This window comes from Mirounga angustirostris, unplaced genomic scaffold, assembly GCF_029215605.1.
Source record: "Mirounga angustirostris isolate CCGP_5_RB_7025 unplaced genomic scaffold, mMirAng1.0.hap1 SCAF_15, whole genome shotgun sequence".
NCBI classification, from domain to species: domain Eukaryota; kingdom Metazoa; phylum Chordata; class Mammalia; order Carnivora; family Phocidae; genus Mirounga; species Mirounga angustirostris.
In genome coordinates this window covers 72,659,310-72,682,038 of record NW_026991723.1, presented here as the reverse complement: position 1 = coordinate 72,682,038, position 22,729 = coordinate 72,659,310, and the positions used below count along the sequence as shown (strand labels likewise).

The following is a 22,729-nucleotide window of genomic DNA, read 5'->3' as shown; positions in this document are numbered from 1 at the left end:
AATCCAGTTCTACCTCCCCATCGTGCATTTGGCTTACGGGCCTTGTCCTTCTTTAAGAGGGTGGGGGAGAGTATTTTTTATTGATGGGTAACACACATATAGTAAAGTCACATGCATTTTCTCAGAGTGAAACACCCATGTAACCAGTACCCAGATCAAGAAGCAGAATATTACCGGAACCCCAGAAGCCCTGCCATGTCCCTATCTACTAACTACCCTCCTCCTCGAGAGTCACCACTGTCCCGACTTCCAACACACTAATTCTGCCAGCATTACAATTTTCTCTAAATGGAATCCCATGGGATGTACTCATTTGTGTCTGGTTTCTTTGACTTCAGTGAGATTCATCTTTGCTGTTACATTTAGTTATAGTTCATTTTTAAAAAAGATTTATTTATGTTCAAGAGGGAGCACGCGCACGCACACACAAGCGGGAGGGGGTACAGCGAGAGGGAGAAAGAACCTTAAGTGACTCTGCACTGAGCATGGGCCCGACACGGGGCTCGATCTTACGACCCTAAGATCATGACCTGAGCCCAAATGACTGTCTCACTCAGGTGCCCTTGGTTCATTCATTCTTATTACAGCATGTATTCCTTGTATTAATATACCACATTTTATTTAGCTACTTTCTGTTGATGGGCATTTGGGTTATTTCCAATTTGGGGCTAATACAAATAGTCTGCCGCCTTGTCTCTGTCCTTACTAAAGTACCAAAAACCCTGGCCTAAACCCCACTCCCACCCCTGGACTTAAACTTTTAGACAAGATGAAGAAATAGGGACTGAATCTGCTTGCCCACCTGAAGCAATTTTTAAAAAATCAGACAAAATATGGGAAACAATGGTTTTTAAGATACCGGACATAAGGTAAAGGACAGTGATTCCTGCGACATGGAAAACAAATGAAGTAAGCCCTCCAATTGCCCCAGCTTACTGCTTTGAAACAATTTCCAGGCCAGGAGACCAGTGTTTCTCAACATTTAATATACATAATGCCCAGAGGTAAAAATCACAACTTAATGGACCAGCTGCAGAGCTTAAGAATCTATTTTTACAAGCATCCCAAATGATTCTAATGCAGGCTAGTGTGAACCACACTACAGTAGACTATAAATTCTCCAGGCTCCAGGAAAATAATGATAAACAGTATGTTTATCTCAATTAAAAAAAAAAAAACCACTGACTAAATAAGAGTAAATAAACATATACAGAGCTCAGAAGGTAAGGTTTGGGGCGCCTGGGTGGCTCAGATGGTTGAGCGTCTGCCTTCAGCTCAGGTCATGATCCCAGGGTCCTGGGATCGAGTTCCGCATCGGGCTCTCTGCTCCTTGGGAGCCTGCTTCTCCCTCTGCCTCTCTCTCTTTGTCTCTCATGAATAAATAAATAAAAATCTTAAAAAAAAAAAAAAAAGGTAAGGTTTGGTTCAGAGATAAAATTACGGAGCCACAGTTGGTTAAGTGACTGCCTTCGGCTCAGGTCATGATCCTGGAGTCCCTGGATCGAGTCCCGCATCGGGCTCCCTGCTCGGCGGGGAGTCTGCTTCTCCCTCTGACCCTCCCCCCTCTCATGTGCTCTCTCTCTCATTCTCTCTGTCCCAAATAAATAAAATCTTAAAAAAAAAAAATTACGGAGTCATCCAGAGTTTGTTAAATACATTAGCTGTCTCAGGTAGAGCATGCCATTAGCAGGTACCCACAAATCAATGTAACTGATAGAGGGCCAGTAATGGATGAAGGAGACCAGGAGTGAGTAACTCAAGGAGCAGAAAGATAGGAAGAAAGGATTTAGTAAAGAAGGCTTTATTTGGCTAAGCTGTTTTTCTTTTTGAAAGTGTTCAAGGAAGAACAACACTAAATGCAGCTGAGGGAGAGGTCAAGACATGTCCCTGACTGTCCCCTGACTGTGTGGCCTTGGGGACCTTGGAGCACTGTGGGCAGGGGGAGGTAAATGAAAACAGGCCAAGAAGTAAATAAATGAGAAGTACAATGTGATAACAGGGAATAAACACTATTGTCTCCTGAAATCTGACCTGAATAAAAGTTACTCTGGCCAGAGGAACTAGATGGAGAAAGGTTTTTCAGTTTAATTTTGGAAAAAAAATTTTTTTTTCTTTAATACTTGAGTATAGAGAGTAAGGGGAACAAGCTAGTCAAAGGTAAAGAGAGAGAAAATTTAAAATAATTAATGGCATGCTAGGACCCACGGTGTGAAGCAGGAGTTAGGAAAATCTGACAAGATTGAAGGTAGGGGGGTGAAGAATTAGAAGAGGTTCTCCCAGTAACGGGTGACAGGGGCTAAATAAAGCAACAAAGCATTCAGATAGCACCGCAGGCTAAGCAGAGATCTGAGACCACGAATGTGTAGTAGTACTCACCCACATGGCTATGTGATTGCCCTCTGCAGGATTTTGAAAGTTGAGAAGCTATAAATTATAAGATGGGTTCAGGATAACAAGGCCGACTGACAGGAGGAAAGGTGAGGGGCAAGATGATGGAGTGATGAACTCTTGAGTTCTGGCTAGATGGAGAACTCGACAAAACAAGAGATAACAGGTGGAGGCCACAACTGTGGATAGGTAGCCTAGGGCAGTTGTTCTCAACTTTGACTGCACAAGAAAATCACCTGGGGAGTTTAAAAAAATCCTGATGCTCAGACCAATTAAATCAGAATGTCTAGGGCTAAGATGTAAGCAAGCAGTATTTTTTTTTTTTAAAAAGGCCTCCCCTGGTGACTTCAAAGTGCAAAGCTGAGAACCATGGACCTAGGAATACTAGATCACTGTAAGAAGAGAAGAACGCAAGAAGGGTGGAAACTCAGGAAGATCAGCAGTTATAGGATGGCTGAAAACAAGGAGGCTGTGAAGGAGCAGTTCAAGTCAGAGAATGGGGAAGAGCTGCAGAAAAGAAGTAGGGGGTCTCTCCATAGTACTCTCAACATGGCCAGTTACCAGAAACTTAAGATTCACAGCAACTGGAGAAAAGTCCCATACAGATACTCTATCCCTGTGGATTACTTCCGGGGTTAATTTTAGGTTATCACTAGCTGTATAGAGCCGCATGCTGGTTTAAAAGCCTGGGCTGGAGCAGATCGCTGGGATTTTTATACCAGCTTCACAGCAAACTGAGTATCCTCGGATAAATTACTTCTTTATCTCATTTTTTAAAAAAGTGTGGACAATTAATACCTACCTCATAAAGCAGTGAGAAATAGATGAGATTAAGCCACAAGGTAAACATTCAATGATAGCTATTACTGTTTTTATTTTATTTTATTTATTTTTTTTATTTTTTAAAGATTTTATTTATTTGAGACACATAGAGAATGTGATACAGAGAGCATGAGAGGGAGGAGGGTCAGAGGGAGAAGCAGACTCCCTGCCGAGCAGGGAGCCCGATGCGGGACTCGATCCCAGGACTCCAGGATCATGACCTGAGCCGAAGGCAGTCGCTTAACCAACTGAGCCACCCAGGCACCCAGCTATTACTGTTTTTAATTTTAAGGACATTTTCCACTTCTCTGAGTTACCAAGAGATTTAGAAATGTCAAACATTGATGAGGCTTATACACCAGAATGGAAGAACTGGAAATTCATATATTTAAAGATTCTTTCATAGATATTTAAATATTAAGCCATTATGTTGGATTTTTACATTAATTTTTATTTTTTATTTTTTTTAAAGATTTTATTCATTTATTTGACAGAGAGAGACACAGCGAGAGAGGGAACACAAGTAGGGGGAGTGGGAGAGGGAGAAGCAGGCTTCCCGTGGGGCAGGGAGCCCGATGCGGGGCTCGATCCCAGGACCCTGGGATCATGACCTGAGCCGAAGGCAGACGCTTAACCGACTGAGCCACCCAGGCGCCCCTAATTTTTATTTTTTATGAGATTTTGTTTTTAATTAATCTCTATACCCAATGTGGGGCTCAAACTCACAACCCCAAGATCAAGAGTTGCAGGCTCCACAGACTTAGCTAGCTAGGTGCCCCTATGTGGGTGTTTCGTCTTACTTTGTTTGAGAGAGAGAGCGAGAGAGCATGAGCACTGGGGGGCAGGGGCAGATAGAGAGGGAGTAAGAGAATCTTAAGCAGGCTCCACGCTCAGCACGGAGCCCAACATGGGGCTGATCTCACCACCCTGAGATCATGACCTGAGCTGAAATCAAGAGTTGGACACTTAACTGACTGAGCCACCCAAGCACTCGGGGTTTTTTAAAACATAAAATCACCCTTGTGTATTAAGAAAGATTAAAGGGGGAAAGGAATCATCAAAAGTCCCAAATCATGGTTAAAACAGAGCAAGTCAAAACATGGCATAAAACACATCTAATGTAAAGTTTAAATTATATGCAGTATCTAGGCTAAAGTTATATTCAAAGTTAAAATTATGCTCACTATTTAGGAACCAATTCAAAATCCTACAGAGATCATCCAAAAGCATAGAGGCAATTAAGTACAACAGAGAGGAACATTAAATATCACCAATGATCCATTGAAAGTGGCCTGAGCTCTCCTTTTAAACCACTAGAGAGGTTCTCAACTGGGCAGAGGCACTGCACAGTCCTGGCTTCTCTGAATTCCTCTACCCTCAGAGCCTCACTCAAAATGTGGGATTCCACTGCCACAAGAACCCTTCCCTTGGCTCTGCTAGAGGGAGAGTTCGCCACGCTCAGAGCTGAGGGGAGAAGGCCAGACACGATGAGCAAAGTCACTCCCAGTTACTATGTAATCCAAGCACACTGCCTTCCAGGATGGAGACGTTTTGAGGGATTCCAGAAGAGACTGTTTTGTTGACCATTAAATCACCATGCCCATGGCAGTCCCCAGAGCAAACGCTACAAGGCAGCCTTCTCACCCTAGTCCAGGCCAGGGGGAGGCCCCTCTGCACAACCCCTAACACCGGGTGAGCCCTCAATCCAGTGGTAGCCATGTCCCAGGCTGCAGGCCAAGCAGAACCATAACTGGGGATTTTAATAATCATCTTAGTTCTTTATGAAATAGAATCTCCCCTAACACCTACATCTATTTGATTTTCAGAAATTTGATTTTATTACATTTTCAGGAACACACTGGATATAAAAGGAATGCACGTCCTCTATGTCCGGTCAATGGTTTTGATTTGTTTCATTTTTAAAGGATAAAATGATCCTGGAATGTGAGTGAGCAATGTTGGGGAGACAGAAAGCACAGGAAAATTTCAATGTGTCACTCCTGAGGAATGATTTCTAAATTAAATTCTCTATCAGAAGCTAGTCACTCTGTCACAAAACTCGTAATTAAGGTCCCGTTGCCCTCAAGCGCAGGGGGTTGGAGGTGCTCTCAGCAGGCACCTGCAGGGCTGCATCCGCCAGCAGCAGTAGGACTGGGAGCCGGAGTGCAGGCAGGTACACCATCCATGGGGCTTCCTCAGAGTAAGTGAAGTCTAAAAGGTTGTGAGGGATGAATCACAGGCAAAAGAGAGAGGCCTTCAGGGTCCTGCTTTCCATTGTGAGCTAGAAGGACATCTATTCAGGGAACACTTCAAAGAGTTCCAAGCAACTGGTAAGAAATATTCAGGGGTTCTGCTGGACTTTATAGCAGCTTTATCTTCGTGAAGCCTAATCGCCTCTCGGCACAAGGGGTTTCAACTTCTGAGCTGATGGAATGGCCTTCTTTCATCTTAGGTGATTTTTATTTCCTAACAGCTCAGTCTCTAAAATTGTTACTCTTTTTCATCATTTTGGCTTACTGTTTCATCCGTCTACTCTTTAGCTCCCCCCCTCTCAAGTTTTTGATTTGCTAGTGTGCACGACTTTAAATGATTTATTTTACTGGTTCATATTCTAATTTCGTTCTGAGCAGGAGGGAAGGAAGCTTGGTGCGAAGGGAAGCTCCCTGGAGAGAGGGCGGGCTGTGCCCCTTCAGTCGGCTGACAGCAGCCTCTGCAGCAATCCTAATGCAAAGCTACACCTCCCAGAACGGCGGCACAAGGTCCTCACACAAGGCTTGAAGGGAGAATGTGGATTCCTTGAGAGCAAAGTTCACCTTGCTTAACAGCCCCAGATCGTGCTTTTTTATAGTTCTGCTGGGTGGCTCAGTTGAACCAATTTATCTGATTCTCGGAATTTATCTCCTCTGCTCCATGCCACCAAGCTTGTTAATATGTCATGTAAAATGAGGCTGACTGCTGTATCAGCAGGTCCCCTACTTCACAGAGTCCATGCCTGCAATTTCCCATGATTAAAGGCTTCTGTTGTTGTTACTTGTTGACTGTGCCCTGGAAGGCTGTTACCGTGTGTTTATAATCAGTATGTGTCATGACTCATGTTACTTCCATATTGCATCTATCTTTTCAACAACGGTACTGCATCAAGATGAGCTTCTTCAGCAACACAAAGCACACCTCTGGTACAACTTGAACTCTGCAGACACGAGATTCCCCACAAAACACATAATAACCAATACTGAGTTAGCTTTATGGGAAAACACAACCTATTTCCACTGGACAGTACACTTATATACTACAGAATACAAAAGATTCCATTACCATTGAAAACAAGAGATCTTTATTAATTTTACCACACCCTCCCCCCAAAAAACCCCAATTCACTAATCCTTTGGTGACAACAGAGCTGCCCTAGTTGGAAATGGATAGAGCATGGTGTTTTGCTAATAGCAACTAAGTAAGCCAGGCACCCAGCAGAAGCTATGGTTCCAGCACATAGTGCTCAAAAACACAGGAGACCCTCAAACATACCACATGCTCAAACTCTTTTCACATCAAAATGAAACTAATGGGACTATCTCAGTGCTCTTCTACAAAACTGGCTAAAGCAGAATGTGATGTTCAAATTCTTCTGTGTATAAAATAAAATTCTTGGATGGAGGAAAAGTGGGGGGCACTGATGATTTGCACATCAACCAACTCAGGAGAGTACTGGGCTCTGCATCCCCTGAAAGTCAGATCTTAGTGTAAAGATTATTTATGGTCAGATAGGCATTCCCATAGGAAAACCTTGGGGAGGGGATTCAGACTTGTAGGTAAGCATGTTATAAAACCCTGTTTCTATTTTAATGTGCTATTAATTAGAAATAGTGAAATAAAGATTCCATTTGGTCCAATAAATTTCATTAAAGTCCATCACCACTGAAAGCATCCCCAAATCTGACCATCTACCTCAGATCACAAGGGCCAAATGACACTGAACTAAAGACACTGAAAAATCCACCATTACCACTGGAAAAAATTCAAAGTTCGTTCATTCAACCAGCAATAATTGAGTGCCTAGTACACACTGGACATTGAACAGTAAATAAGACACTATCCCTACCCTCAAGATCTTACAATCTAATTGGGAAAAGAGACAACTGAACACATTTACAATCTGGATGGGTAAATTCAAGGCACTAAAGAAGGATATAAGAAGAGGTGCCTGGGATGCCTGAGTGGCTCAGTTGGTTAAGCGTCTGCCTTCCGCTCCAGTCATGATCCCAGAGTCCTGGGATCGAGTCCCACATCCTCTCCCTCTGCCTGCCGCTCCCCCTGCTTGTGCTCTCTCTCCCTCTCTCTCTGACAAATAAATAAATATAATCTTAAAAAAAAAAAAAAAAGAGGAAGAGGTGCCTAATAATGCAGTAAAAAGCTAAAGTCTAAATAGACTTGAATGAGTAGAAGTAAAACAAAAAGGAAGGGAGGGGAAAAAAAAGGAAGGAAAGAGAATTCTAATACACAGCATATTCAGGGGAACGTCAGTAATTCAATACTGCTGAAGAATTAGGTACAAGGGCTCAGCTCCTAAAGAACTATGCGTGTCTTGTTAAGGAGCCTGAATGTTAACCTAAGTCAATGAGGGAACCATGGTAATATTTTAAGCACATGATCTAAGATTAGTACTCCAGGAGGATAAGGCTACAGTAAGAAAAATAAAGCAGAAAGGGAGCAAGGCTGTTGGTAGAGATACCAGTGAATAGAGACAGTTTCAATAATCTAGAGTAGAGATAAAGGGTACTGCACTCATGATGTAGGAAAATGGTCGGATAATGCATTAACAGAACCATCACTAAATATTAACACTGAATTATAATTGTCATGTTGCTTTTTAGAGTTATCACACTGTCACCCAATTCGGTGTCTTCCCAGGCTCAGGTTAAAGAGGCTCAACTGCCTCATTCATTCTCCCAAAAGTGGTCCTGGCAGCAATGACCCTAACTGATCAACACATGACCAAAGTTCAAGAGCATCCTCAGAACTGAACCCAGAAAAGAAGCTCTTGATTTACAATCCCACTAAGGCTCAGAACACCAATGTATTAAGGAATTTAAGGCAAAGATCATACTATCTAAAAATATTATTTGAAATGCTAAAATTTACATTAAAAACAATTAGTTTCTGACAGGATGTTCACAGACATCCTGATACAATGAGTATTTAAATTCCACTCAAAAGCTATGCAGCAGGTATAAAAGTTGCTGTGCTAAAAAGGTTTGAAAAGGTAGAAGGAACTTGAAAGGAAACTCCAGGGAAAGACCTCTGCTTTACTAGAGGGCAGTTAATATTTACAGATACAAGAAGTTATTTTCACACTAGCCTGGCACCTCCAGTCACTTAAAAGATAAAGCCTAGCACTGAACATTAGAACTTTACAAACAGAGGACAAAATATAATAATCCAAGGAGAGGGAGAAGGGAAAAAAAAGGGAGATGGAGGGAAAAAGGCAAGATGCCTCACTCAGATACTCTTATAATCCAGCAATATGGCTCCTAAGGGCTAAAAAGAGAAGAAAGTGACTGGTTCCAGACTTTGTAGGATTTCACCGCAGCTCCCAAACTATCAAACCACACTAGCTCTCAAAAAGGAAAAACTCAAAGATCACTTAACCGTTAACTCTGCCCAGCGAGGCTAGACTCATTAGTTTTTTTAGGAAATTAAAAAAAAAAAAATCTTGGGAATAAGAGCCCTGAATTTTAGTCTCTAATTTGAATATTATCTTGAACATTACAGGCAGTAATCCCACAAAAGTCTGCCATCTAGAACATATTACAAAATAACTAAGCATCAGTTCAATACGAAAACTGGAAAGGAAGGTGCCTCAGTGGGTTGGGCATCCCACTCTTGATTTCAGCTCAGGTCATGATCTCAGGGTAGTGGAATGGAGCCCCACATCGGGCTCTCTGCTCAGCGGGGAGTCTGCTTCTCCCTCTCCCTCTGGCCCCCCACCACCTATGGTCACATGCCCTTGTGTGCATTCTCTCTCTCAAATAAATAAATAAAATTTTTAAAAAATTTAAAAAATGGCTTTCAGGTTTATAAATTATCTCAATTTAAAAAAAATTTTTAAATTAGTTTTTAAAGATTTTATTTATTTATTTGACAGAGAGAGAGAGGGCACAAGTAGGCAAACTGGCAGCCAGAGGGAGAGGGAGAAGCAGGCTCTCCGCTGAGCAGGGAGCCTCACACGGGCTCAATCCCAAGATTGGGATCATGACCTGAGCCGAAGGCAGACACTTAACTGACTGAGCCACCCAGGCGCCCCCTCATTTTTTTTTTTTTTTAATTGCAGGCTTATAGGAATTGTGAGACATTTGTGAAGTCTGAATAATCTGAGCAAGAACTGTTCACTGTATTAATCACATTGAGCTCCATTTTTTAAAGTTTATTTATTTATTTATAGTAATCTCTGCACCCAAGGTGGGGCTCAAATTCGCAACCCTGACGTCAAGAGTTGCATGCTCTACCAACTGAGCCAGCCAGGTGCCCCTGAGCTCCATTTTTTAATACAGGCCAATACTTATTAGCTCTGTCTCTTTCTAAGAGGACACAACTCAATAGAACACTGAATCTAAATTAACTAGATACCATTACACACTGTATTTAATTTAAAAAAATAACCAATTGGTTTTTAAAAGTTTTATAACTTTTCTTAGCCATTTACTATAATATCTGCATGACTTAAATGCTTTTAACAATTAGGTGTCCATGATTAATCTCTTTAATGTGACAACCAGATAATGGAGCAATATAAGCTTTTGAAATAGGCTCCATTTCCACCAGTTGCAAGCACAAAGTAGGAAAGTTTCAGTATCTGCTTATTTTATGTACACTTTACCTTATTTCAAAAAAGATTTGAGAGACACAGACCATGTGTTCAGAAAATATATTGTTCAGAAAATATATTCTTCAATAAAATACAGAACATTAGCACACTATTTTAACCAAAATATTGTTGCCAGTGTTCTTTAGCTTTCCTTGTCAAAATGTTAACAAGTTTGCAATTTCACTAAATAACAGTGGGGGGGTGGGGGGGGTGGGGAGGGAGCACAAACTGTAGTTCTATGCCTAAAATAACTCATTAAACTGGGAAGTATCTTTATTTCAGTAAGAAAGTAATGAGATCAAACACATAAGTAATTTTGAAGGTGGGACCAGAAGAAAGGAACTTATCCAAAAAAAAGGGTTAAGATTTAATTTATACATAAATTAAGCTGCTGACTATTTGCTCTATGTTGAATTACCCATTTCGGAAAGGTATTCACAAGATTCCTTTAACTAGCTGTTCATTATAATCTGTTATAAACTAATTGCATTTTCTTCATTCTATTTTCAGGATCCTGTTACTATCAGTCACAAAGGTAACTATATGGGGCATTAGAAAATAAATACAAAGCCTCTCTATAGTATTTTAACTAAGCTAAGTGTTTGCACTATTCTCAAACACAAAGTATTTAAAGAAAACTCTAAACATAAAATAAATAACTTAAAACAACTGTGGAGTTGTCTCAAGTCTAACAGCACAGGTTACTTGGAATATTAGGCTACATCACTAGTGTTCATTCTAATTAAAGAAGTATGACTTTAGGGCGCCTGGGTGGCTCAGTCGTTAAGCGTCTGCCTTCGGCTCAGGTCATGATCCCAGGGTCCTGGGATGGAGCCCCACATCGGGCTCCCTGCTCCGTGGGAAGCCTGCTTCTCCCTCTCCCACTCCCCCTGCTTGTGTTCCTGCTCTCGCTCTCTCTCTCTCTGTCAAATAAATAAAATCTTAAAAAAAAAAAAAAAGAACTATGACTTTACCATTATGTATATATAATTGAGGGAAGGGGAATATCATAGTCCTATGTTGAAAGAAGTCAAATTCTTCCAAATTGAGCTGTACATTTAATAATTCCAATTTAAGAACAAGATTTAAAAATTGCAGTTATAAAACCAGATTACTTAAGAGTCTTGGAAAAAATGTTAAAATACACCTTTAAGTAAAAATGTGTAAAAGCCAATAAAGTTTGGAAAAGAATGAGGGGTTTGCCTCACCAGTAATAAGGTAGTAAAACTTCATTAATTAAAACAGTGGATACTAGTACAAGAATAGATCAATGAAACAGCACTGGGAGCCTTGAGACATATGCAAGTATACAGACGAATTTAGTCTATAATAAAAACAGTATTTCAAGACCGTGGAACAATAAAATAGTAATTCACTAAGTGATTTTGGGACAAGTGGCTAAATATTTAGGTGAACCTAAAATTAAGGCTCTGGCTCTCATCATATAATGAAGTAAAACGAGTATATTACAGGATAAAATGTAAAACAAAACAAAAACAAGAAACAACCAACGAAGGGGCGCCTGGGTGGCTTAGTCGTTAAGCATCTGCCTTCAGCTCAGGTCACGATCCCAAGGTCCTGGGATCAAGCCCCACATCAGGCTCCCTGGAGGCCTGCTTCTCCCTCTCCCACTCCCCCTGCTTGTGTTCCCCCTCTCGCTGTGTCCCTCCGTCAAATAAATAAACAAAACCTTAAAAAAAAAAAAAAATGAAGAAAATTCAAATTACTAAAGAAAACCAGACATTAACTATATAATAATTGGAGGACTAGATATAAAATTACACAAGTCAAAAACATTAAAAAAAAAAAAAGCCCTGAGAACCCAAAACACAGGCACACATAATTTTCTCCATGTTAAATATATGAACACAGTTGAAAGACAAAAAAAAAAAGCTAGGGAAAAAACTTCAACTTATCACAGAAGAACAATCTTCATATAAAGATTAACAGAGCAATGGATTGCAGGACAAAGTATTATGAGTATGTAATTTACAACTAGATGTAACTAGCGTATCAATATATGAAAAATGTTCAATGGAACCAGTAATTAAAGGAATGAAAATAAAACAGTGAAGAGCCTGATACTTGGGAAATGGGCACCATTATACATTTTTACCAGGACTATGAATAGATACAACTTTCTATAGGGCAATATGTATCAAAGTTTAAAATGTGCAGACTTCTGGCCCAATAATTCCTCTTTCAGGAATGTAAACTAAGGAAATCCTCTCTCAAAAATATACACATATGAATTCACCAGTGTTTGTTATCTTGATGAACTGACAACCTAAATGCCAATTAATAACAACAAATACATACTAGTACCTCATAAACAAAAATGCTATGCATCTATTTAAAATGATATAGAGATCATACATTTACTGACATGGAAAAAAATGGTCATGACACTACATGTAAACTCCATGTGAGCAGGCTGGGCAAACCCTGGATGTCCTGTTCTTCAACCTTATTTCCAGCACCTAGAATAGTGCCTTGTACAAAAGAGCTTCCCAGAAAGCATTTACTAAATAGATTAATTTTAAAAGCAAGCTACAGAACAATAATCATAATGTTGACCCCCCCCTCCCTTCTATCTCCTCTCTCTACACACACACACACACACACGCCCACACACACACACACAAACACACACACAAAGACAGTCACAAAAGGTTAGGGAGTTTTGGTTCGTGTGTTTAACTTTCTTCTTTATTCCACTCTGTACTGTCTAAATTCCTTACATAGTAAACATTTTTTATGATTGGAAAAAAGGAACAAAATTGATTTTTAAGAACTCATATATTAAAAATGAACGCCAGAAAGTGTTCAGTGACGACAGTTCACAAACTACAAAAACTAAGATCAGCAATATCCAAGTGGCATTTTCTTTCATCTCCAAAGAAATACTGGTAGGTCTTCTACAATGTAGCATCTTTCTCCAGTACCAGGAAATGCCACCCTATACTAATAAAATGCAGAACTTCCAAAAGAAAAAGCACATTTTTTTCTGTAGTAAAAGGGGGGAGGGGAGCAACAAATTTCTTAAAAGTCCTCCCATCTCCTCTATTAACACATGCCCTCTTCTAGTTGGTGATAAAGATTACTATGTATAGTCATTTTTTTTTTTTTCAGGCTAAAATGCCAGTGAATCCATCAGAAATGTGCTCTATGCAATTCTTTCATTTCTTTGGAAAAACAGATTTTATTTTAAAGACATTTAAAAAATTGAAATATCAAAACTAGCCACATACCCTGTCATTATTCATCCCACCACCCTGTTTTATATTACTCACAGACTTTATCACTACCTGAAATAACCTTATTCGAATTTTTATTATCTGTCTCTCCCTTCTAGAATGTAAGCTCTATGAAGACAGGAATTCTGTCCTTCTCACCACTGTGTCCCCAGTGAATGGCATCTAGTAGGCCTCAAGGAGTATTTGTTGAATAATGAAAAAGGGGTGTGTGTGTGGGGGGAGGGACAAATCTAAGGAAGACTATAAATAAGGAACTGGAAAAAAAGAAAAAAACCACAATGAAATGTACAAGCTGACATGACTCAAGGCTATAACGTCAGCCCGGAGGTTTGGTGGACATTTTTCAAGGTGGACAGGTGCTTCACACCTATCTAAAAGCATAGAGCTCTTCCAGGAAGAAGAAAATCCACAGGGAGGTCCCCGGGTAGCTGTGTGCAGCTCCCAGAAGACTGGGAACGATCATCATCATAATAGAAATGTCGTCCAGATCGAGAAAACAACAGCAACAACATACTATACATCTTGGCCCAGATGAAAAATCAAACGAATTCTCGACACAATGAAACCAAGCAAGCAACCTTCCGCCCGACACGTAGAAAGAGCAGTCTCCTTTCCCCTGGCCGTGCAGTCGCCAGCAGCCCAGCAAAATCCCTCACTCATCACTTCCCCCCCTCAAGGACCCCCGCCCCAGCTGGTCCAAGGGGAAAGGGAATGGGGGGCGGGGAACAGTATGAGAATCAGCTTTCTCCACCCCCACCCGAGCCCAATCCTCTCCAAAGCGCAATGCCTCCCACCCACCCACCCCGAGGCCCTGACCCCCGCGCCAACGGCTCCTCCAGCAGCCCCTCACTCACGTGTAGATGATGGCCATGAAATGCATCAGCCACAGCACCAAGAAGAGGACGAACCCGAAGACGGCCATTCCCTCCAAGGCCAGGTCCAGGAGCGCCATCCCCCGGCCTGGCCTGGCCCGCTCCGGCCGCCGCCGCGGACCGCGCTCCCGCAGGAGGACAGGGTGGGCGCCCGGCGCGGGGGCGCAGTAGGGGAGAGGAAGGTGGGGAGAGGAAGGGGCGGAGGGGGTTGGGGACGGAAGGGGCGGGCAGGGCCTGCGCGCCCCGCCCGCGCGCACTCGTTCGCGCTCTGTCCTAGGCGCGCTCGCTGCTGCGGGCGCTGCGGTGGCCGGGCTCCGTGGTCAGAGCGACCGTGGCCCGCGCTCAGGCTCGCCTCTCCACACCCTCGCGGTCGCCGGCCGGACCCTGCGCGCCTGCGCCCCCGATGCCAACGCCCCGCCGCCTCGCCGCCCGGCCCCGGGCCGCACAACTCCGCACCCTGCTCCGCCGCCGCAGCTCCGCGCACTAATCAAAACCGGCGGCCAGCGCTCCGACTCTCCGGCGCGCCCCGCCCCCGCCCTTCGGAACGGCGGCGCCCGTCCCTCTAAGGGGTGGTGCGCGCCGCTGCTCCCCGCCCACCCTGCCGCCCTCGCGCCCGCTGCGTCACCGTCACCGTCGGGAGCGCGCCCCTGGGAGGCTTCTGCTGGACGCGAGCCCGCCTTCCCCGCGGGGTCCTGTCTCCCGCCGCGCCTAACCCTCGGCGTTGGGCGGCGGCGCCCGGGGCGGCCAGGAGTGCCGCCCTGGGCCGGCCTCCCTCGGCGGTGGCGGCACGTGACCCTGTGTCCGGCTCGAAGGCTGCTTGCCCTCTGCCGGGCTCCAGTGTTTCCGGGCGCCCCAGAGAAACACACGGAGTTGCAGGCGGCCGCCCGAGTTGTCTCGAAATCTAGCTTCCAAAGCTGCGTCTGCAGCTTCTCCGCCCGGTCTTGCTCAGAGAGGCTTAGGCCCTCCTCCAGGCCACGTTCCTGGGCGCTTGGCTGTCCCATTGCCTTCCTCCCTCACTGCTTTTAATGCTGTGTTGTCTTGGATCACAGCCGACCCGAGAGCAAAATAATCTTATTCCTCACAGATCTGTAAGCACCATAGAGACAGCGTGTAATGTAAAAGAAATTCTCAAACTCGGAATGTAAGGAATCAGTATCAAAGTCCCCTAAGACTACTGTCCAATACGGTAGCCATACGGGGCTATTGAGCGCTTAAAATGTGGCTGGTAGGAATTGAGGCGTCCTGTGCGTCTAAACCATACACCGGATGTCAAAGACCACCTCCTTAATACATTTTACATTGATTACATGTCGAAGCAATATTTTTGATATATTGGGTTAAATTAAAAATTACTAACTTCACTGTTTTTGTTGTTTTACTTTTTAAATGTGGCTAGCTACTAGAAAATTTTAAATTACACATGTGGATAGCACTGCTCTAAAATGTAAAGAAGTGGCACTTTGGACAATAGGTTAACTTAGACTTTATCTTAATTTTTTTTTTAAGATTTTATTTATTTATTTGACAGAGAGAGACACAGCCAGAGAGGGAACACAAGCAGGGGGAGTGGGAGAGGGAGAAGCAGGCTTCCCGCCGAGCAGGGAGCCCGATGCGGGGCTTGATGCGGGGCTCGATGCGGGGCTTGATGCGGGGCTCGATGCGGGGCTCGATGCGGGGCTCGATCCCAGGACTCTGGGATCGTGACCTGAGCCGAAGGCAGACGCTTAATGACTGAGCCACCCAGGCGCCCCAGGCTTTATCTTAATTTTAAATCAGTTCAGAGAGATGTTTTAATCTAGTACTAAATGTTTCTGTTTGTTTCTTTAGCCTAGATGAGTTTATATTGTTTCTTGATTGTTTTATGTTTAGACAATGTTTATTATTTCAAGTGATTTCCTTTTAAATAATCCATGACCTCCCTTGAGAGATTTCAGAATTGAATTCAATTTTGAAAAGAAGTTGGTTATTTTATCGTTGCTATTTATTATGTTTGATATTGATTAAATGAACTACCTTAATCTACAGTTAAATGGTAAACTATAATCAGAGAACCAATTCTGCATTCACTATACTCTGTTTTACTGGGGTAAAGTTCTCTGTACTGAGAACCAATTCTGCATTCACTATACTCTGTTTTACTGGGGTAAAATCAGTAAGAAAGAACAATGTTTACAAATGAAACTTCCATTGTTCAGTTACTGATTAATGAATTAAAGTTATAGCGGGATAGAATACTACCAGCAAAATAACTATAAATGGAAATTTTAAAAACATCACCATTGTAGTTCATTAATTCTAGGATTCATTTTAAAAAGAAAAAGATTTTTTAATTTATTTATTTGAGAGAGAGTGAGAGTGGTGGGAGGGACAGAGGGGGAGAGAGAGAATCTCAAGCAGACTCCGTGATAAGTGCAGAGTCCTACCCCCTACTTGGGGCCTTGATCTCACAACTCTAAAATCATGACCTGAGCCAAAACCAAGAATCTAATGCTTAACCCACTGAGCCACCCAGGTACCCCCAGGACTCACTTTAAAAAACTCTTTAACATTGGGCACCTGAGTGGCTCAGTGGGTTAAGTCCCACTCGGGTTTCAGCTCAGATCATGATCTCAGGTTGTGAGATTGAGCCCCGCCTCCTTAAGATTCTCTCTCCCTCTGCCCCTCCCCCTCTTTAAAAAAACAACACTTTAACACATTTTAACATTTCTTTTTTTTTTTTTTTAGATTTTTTTTTTTTTAAGATTTTATTTATTTATTTGAGACAGAGAGAATGAGAGACAGAGAGCATGAGAGGGAGGAGGGTCAGAGGGAGAAGCAGGCTCCCCGCCGAGCAGGGAGCCCGATGCGGGACTCGATCCCAGGACTCGAGGATCATGACCTGAGCCGAAGGCAGTCGCTTAACCAACTGAGCCACTCAGGCGCCCCCATTTTAACATTTCTGAAATGTAAATGTATCTCACAGTAACATCTTAACACTAACTGGTAGATGATTTTTTCTTGATCATATGTAAGTAACAGTGCATCTTACAATGAATGCCCTCTTATATTCAATGAACTATATCAGTTGGTCAATTAAAGCATTTTGTTATATTCTGCTTTTCTCCAAAATGTTTTTTTGGAACCTTACAACAAAAGATTTTATATAGTATGAACAATAACATGGAAAATGAGGCCAAGAAAAGTGAAAGAAGCACATATTCTTAAGAACAGAATTGGTATAATTGAGTATAATCAGTAAAGATCAGCTATGTTGTACATAGGCCTAGTTAAACTTGGTCTTGTCCAAACCATTCTATAGTATCTATAGAATATTAGGATTACATATTCTAAAATGAATATGCATGAATATGTAATCCTAACATTAGAATATATAATCCTAACATTCTATAGATACTGTAAAAGTGTATATTTCTTCCACGTAGCACAGGAACATAGGAATCTAGCAAAGACCCTGTCCACTGATCTTACTTTTTGGCAGTTAGCTTTTTTTTTTTGGTTGTCTAAGGGGCCCTCCTCTCTTTCAGAAAACCAGTTTTCACCAAGGTCAGGGCTTCAGATGCTTTCCAGGGACAATCCAGTAGCATTAGTGTATATTAGAATTCATACTGTTTGAGGAGCAATATTTTCAGAGACAAACAAAATCCAAATTTGACTGTCATTTAATGGCCCTAGATATTTTAGTTTATAAAACCTTAACAAGAAAAGAATTCAAAATATCTGGTTCAAACCAAGTAGTTAGAACACATTTTTGGCTTGAACCAAACCCAAACCAAAATATTTAGCTGACTCAAAACTGAAACTGAAATGAAATTGTATTGGTTCTAGCCCAATGTCCCAGAAAAGATAGGGCAGAAGGCTGGGAGAACACAGGTACATAAGTTACTCCAGAGAAACAAAACAATTTATCTTTGGCATGTTGATACTCTTAGTTACATTATGCCCCAACTGCCTGTATTTAAAAGTTAGTGTTACATTTTTTAAAGTTACATTTTCAACAATCAGGATTCCTGATTTGGGTTGTGTCTAAGAAAAACATCATCTTTGGTAAGATTCTAGGTAAGTTTAAAATGTGGCACTGAAAGGCTATGCAGAGAAAAAAAGACAAATTACGCCAGATGATTATAAATATTTGTCTTTGAAAAATGAAATGTGTTGGGCGGGGCGCCTGGGTGGCTCAGTTGGTTAAGCGACTGCCTTCGGCTCAGGTCATGATTCCGGAGTCCCAGGATCGAGTCCCTCATCGGGCTCCCTGCTCAGCAGGGAGTCTGCTTCTCCCTCTGACCCTCCCCCCTCTCATGCTCTCTCTCTCTCTCATTCTCTCTCTCAAATAAACAAAATATTAAAAAAAAAAAAAAGAAACTTATTAAAAAAAAAAAAAGAAAGAAATGTGTTGGGCGCCTGGGTGGCTCAGATGGTTAAGCGTCTGCCTTTGGCTCAGGTCATGATCCCAGGGTCCTGGGATTGAGTCCCACATCGGGTTCCCTGCTCCTTGGGAGCCTGCTTCTCCCTCTGCCTCTCTCTCTGTCTCTCATGAATAAATAAATAAAATCTTTAAAAAAAAAAGAAAAAGAAAAATGAAATGTGTTAATATTTTTTACCTGCCTTTTTATGTTGTTGATTTCCTATAATGGGCATTATTGTTTTTATGGTGAAAAATTGCCATTTTTCTATGTTGCAAAGGAGTTAATAAAAACCAAGTAGAAATTTTTCATAACTTTTCTTCAAATTATGAGTGGTACAGTCACTTTGGAAGATAGTTTGGCAGTTACTTACAAAACTAAACATACTCTTACCATACGATCCAGCAATCACATCCTTGGTATTTACCCAAATGAGTTGAAAACATGTCCACACAAAAACCTGCATACAGATGTTTATAAGAGCTTAAATCATAATTGACAAAACGTGGAAGCAACCATGTCCTTCAGTAGATGAACGGATAAATAAACTGTGGTATGCCCAAACAATGGAATATTATTCAGCAACAAGAAGAAATGAGCTATCAAGCCATGAAAGACTTGGAGGAAGCTTGAATGTATATGACTAAGTGAAAGACTCTTTCCCACTATATGACATTCTGGGAAAGGCAAAACTATGGAGACAGTAAAAAGATCAGTGGTTGTCCAGGGAGGAGGCAAGGGATGAATAGGCAGATCACAGAGGATTTTTAGAGCAGTGAAACTATCCTGTACAATACTATAATGGTGGATACACGTATTATACATTTGTCAAAACCCATAGAATTTACAACACCAAGAGTGAATTCTAATATAAACTGTGGACTTTGGGTGATAACAATGTGTCAGTGGAGGTTCATCAGCTATAACAAATGCACCATTCTGGTGGAGATGTTGATAGTGGGGGAGACTGTGCATGTGTTGGGGCAGAAATTATGGAGAACTGTCTGTAATTTCTGCTCAATTTTGTGGTAAGCCTAAAAATCCAGAAAATAAAGTCTATCTTTTAAAAATAAGTACTTCACTCAAAAATATATATATTGAAAATGTTGTCTGGATAAGTGAGATAAACTAGTTTGTCATCAGATACTAGGGCTTTGCACCTTCTAGGCACTCAAATATTTGTTGAACAAATGAATAATCTACTTTGAGAGAAGTCACTGGAAAAACTGCTCATCTTTCTCCTTTGTTTGCAAATACTTTAAAAATATTTTTTCTTTGTGGAAAAAAATAAACATGTACACATTAACTACCATAACCCCTCCTTCCTATTATACAATTAGATCACAGAGTGAGAGTAACTACACATTAGTTTGCCTAATCACAACCTGAAGACCTGCTCCAACGCCCATGCTCTACTTGACAGTCAACAGCATGATTTTTATGTCAGCATTGGACATATTTTCCATCTTTGTCATTATTATAAAGAAACTTTCATATAAACATTTTTAAAATCACAGTTCAGTTCCCTATGGTTAATGTGTTATTTTTAAAAGACAGGTATACTATAAATTTTCAGCCCTATAAAAAAACTTTTTAAAAATAAGATTAAGCAAAACAAGGTGATGGATCCTCCAGAAATTGAGTAAATCTGAAGTTTCAAAAACAAAGTTAGAATCAATTGATTTGAAATTTGTGGTGCTAATGCCAAAAGAAACAATTTAATTCTTGTTCTTTCTTTTTTCTGTAAGCATGTTTGCAATTAGTTAGAAAAATGCCTTATCTACTTATTAGCTCAGGTGCTTAACTTAATGTTGGTTTTGTTACCCATGAAACAAGTAGGAACAAATCCTAAGATACTGTGTAATATTACTGTAAATAGCCTTCAAATGCACAAAGGTTCCAGGCAAACTCAGTTCAGGTCCTGATCCTGACAATCCACAGGTAGAGTGTGTTTGTATGTATGGGTGTGGTCCAGGGGAGTGCCTGGAGTTCACTAGAGTTCATTTCATTCACAGGTGTTTTGCTAACTCAGACCCAAATGACTAATTAAAAAGATTTACCTCATACTCATTTTTCTTTTCAAATTTCACATTTAATTTTATTTTAATCCATAGTGTGCTAGTGTGCTAGGTTGAAGCACTAATGTTTATTCTTAAAGGAAGCTAAATTTAAGGGGTGCCTGGGTGGCTCAGTCGTTAAGCGTCTGCCTTCAGCTCAGGTCACGATCCCAGGGTCCTGGGCTCGAGCCCCACATCTGGCTCCCTGCTCAGCAGGAAGCCTGCCTCTCCCTTTCCCACTCCCCCTGCTTGTGTTCCTTCTCTCGCTGTCTCTCTCTCTATTGAAAAATAAATAAAATCTTTTTTTTAAAAAAAGGAAGCTAAATTTAAAATATTTGCAAATATGTCTCATATAAATGTCAACTTTTCTTTTTCAAAATGTTTTAAAAATTGCTTTTAATTTTTTTTAAAATTTTTAAAAATTTATTGATTTATTTTCTTTAGATTTTTTAAAAAAGATTTTATTTATGTATTTGACTGAGAGAGAGAACACAAGTAGGCAGAGCAGCAGGCAGAGAGAGAGGGAGAAGCAGGCTCCCCACTGAGCAGGGAGCCTGAGATCCCAGGACCCTGGGATCATGACCTGAGCCGAAGGCAGACGCTTAACCGACTGAGCCACCCAGGTGCCCCAAGATTTTTTGTTTGTTTTTAAAGTAATCTCTACCCCCAATGTGGGGCTTGAACTCATGACAATGAGATCAAGAATTGCATGCCCCACTGGCTGAGCCAGCCAGGTGCCCCTAAAATTGCTTTCTTTTTAGATAGACTCAATTCATTTATTAAAGTTTATAATGTTAAAAACTTACCTAAGCTGTGTGTGTGTGTGTAAAAAAACTTGGTAGTTTATTGAAATAGACACTTTTACTGAACTGAGGATGATACTCTAATATTCACTGAACACAAGAACATAAATTATATACCAGTGAGTTTTTGAAATATTAACTTGATTTTCACAAAAGTCATGAAATATACAATTAGAAGCCAAAAGATTAAGTTAGCTACCCAAGTGACACACCTGATAAGTGAGGGAGCTGGAGTTTGGACCTTCAAAGCCAATACTCTTTGTATAAGCAAGTAAAATATTAAGTTATTTTAAACAATATATAGTGGATGATCAATCCTCAGTTCAGACTGCAAAGTAGATTTTTGTTTAGCATTATTTAGTTTGGAAACCAATGTTTTGTATAGGTCAATTTCACCATCAGAGATGTAGGAAAATATATTAAGAATAGATCATATATTTTATGCTGATACACGGGCAATTTAAACATCTTGCTCTTTTACCACATTTTTTGCTTCAGTTAAGAGGAATTTCATACAATATGCTGTCATTTCAGAACAATTCATCTAAGAGAGTAAACAACAAGTAGAAGAATTAAAAAGAACAGTTTTTTTTCGTAAGTGCTTTCTTCCCATAAAATAATTCAGGGAAATGCCAATCAAATCTGCTTCTTCTGGTAGTTATTTCATTTATTATATTTATTCATTTATTATTATTATATATTAACAATATAATTCAAGTGTGAATTTAACTTTTACTAAGTAGCAAAGGCTGTTGAGATAACCTGTATCACCTGAGCTTAGGATCTCTACAAAATACCTTTTATCTTAAGAATGCTTTGTTTTAGGATTCAGTATAGACTATCAGTTAAGCACATCCACTGTGTCTGAGTTTGAATCCCAGTTCTACCATTTACTAGCTACATGTTGTGGGGATTAAAGTACATATTTTAAATATTCAGAACAGTTTCAAGCACATGTAAATTCTATGAAAGTTTTATCACCATTCCTTAATAGAGTTCATTCATTCTAATTTCATCTAGATCACTTGTTTTCTCCACTTCTCCCTCTGTTTTTACCTATAGAAAATAAAATTATACTTACAAGGATTTTTTTTTAGCAAATCAGTCTATCTGTAATAGAAGCATATAACATTCTACAAGTCTTGCATTTTACACAAATAAGAATATCCTATAGATCTCATTTTCTTGCCAACATAACTGGTTTAGTCAATCAGAAACAAGTGCAATTAGATGACAATTGTATGGAATAGGAAAAATATAATTAAATA

General features: G+C 40.7%; 1 protein-coding gene across 1 annotated transcript in view; it reads right to left on the bottom strand.

Annotated features, from left to right (window-relative positions):
- UGCG (UDP-glucose ceramide glucosyltransferase) overlaps positions 1 to 14,751 on the bottom strand; it is a 40,100-nt gene extending 25,349 nt beyond the window's left edge. Inside the window, exon 1 of the mRNA XM_045882927.3 lies at positions 14,184 to 14,751. Within this exon, the coding sequence (XP_045738883.1) occupies positions 14,184 to 14,281 (98 nt within the window). The 5' untranslated portion in view covers positions 14,282 to 14,751. The remainder of the gene's footprint in view (positions 1 to 14,183) is intronic.
- Positions 14,752 to 22,729: the final 7,978 nt, after the last annotated feature.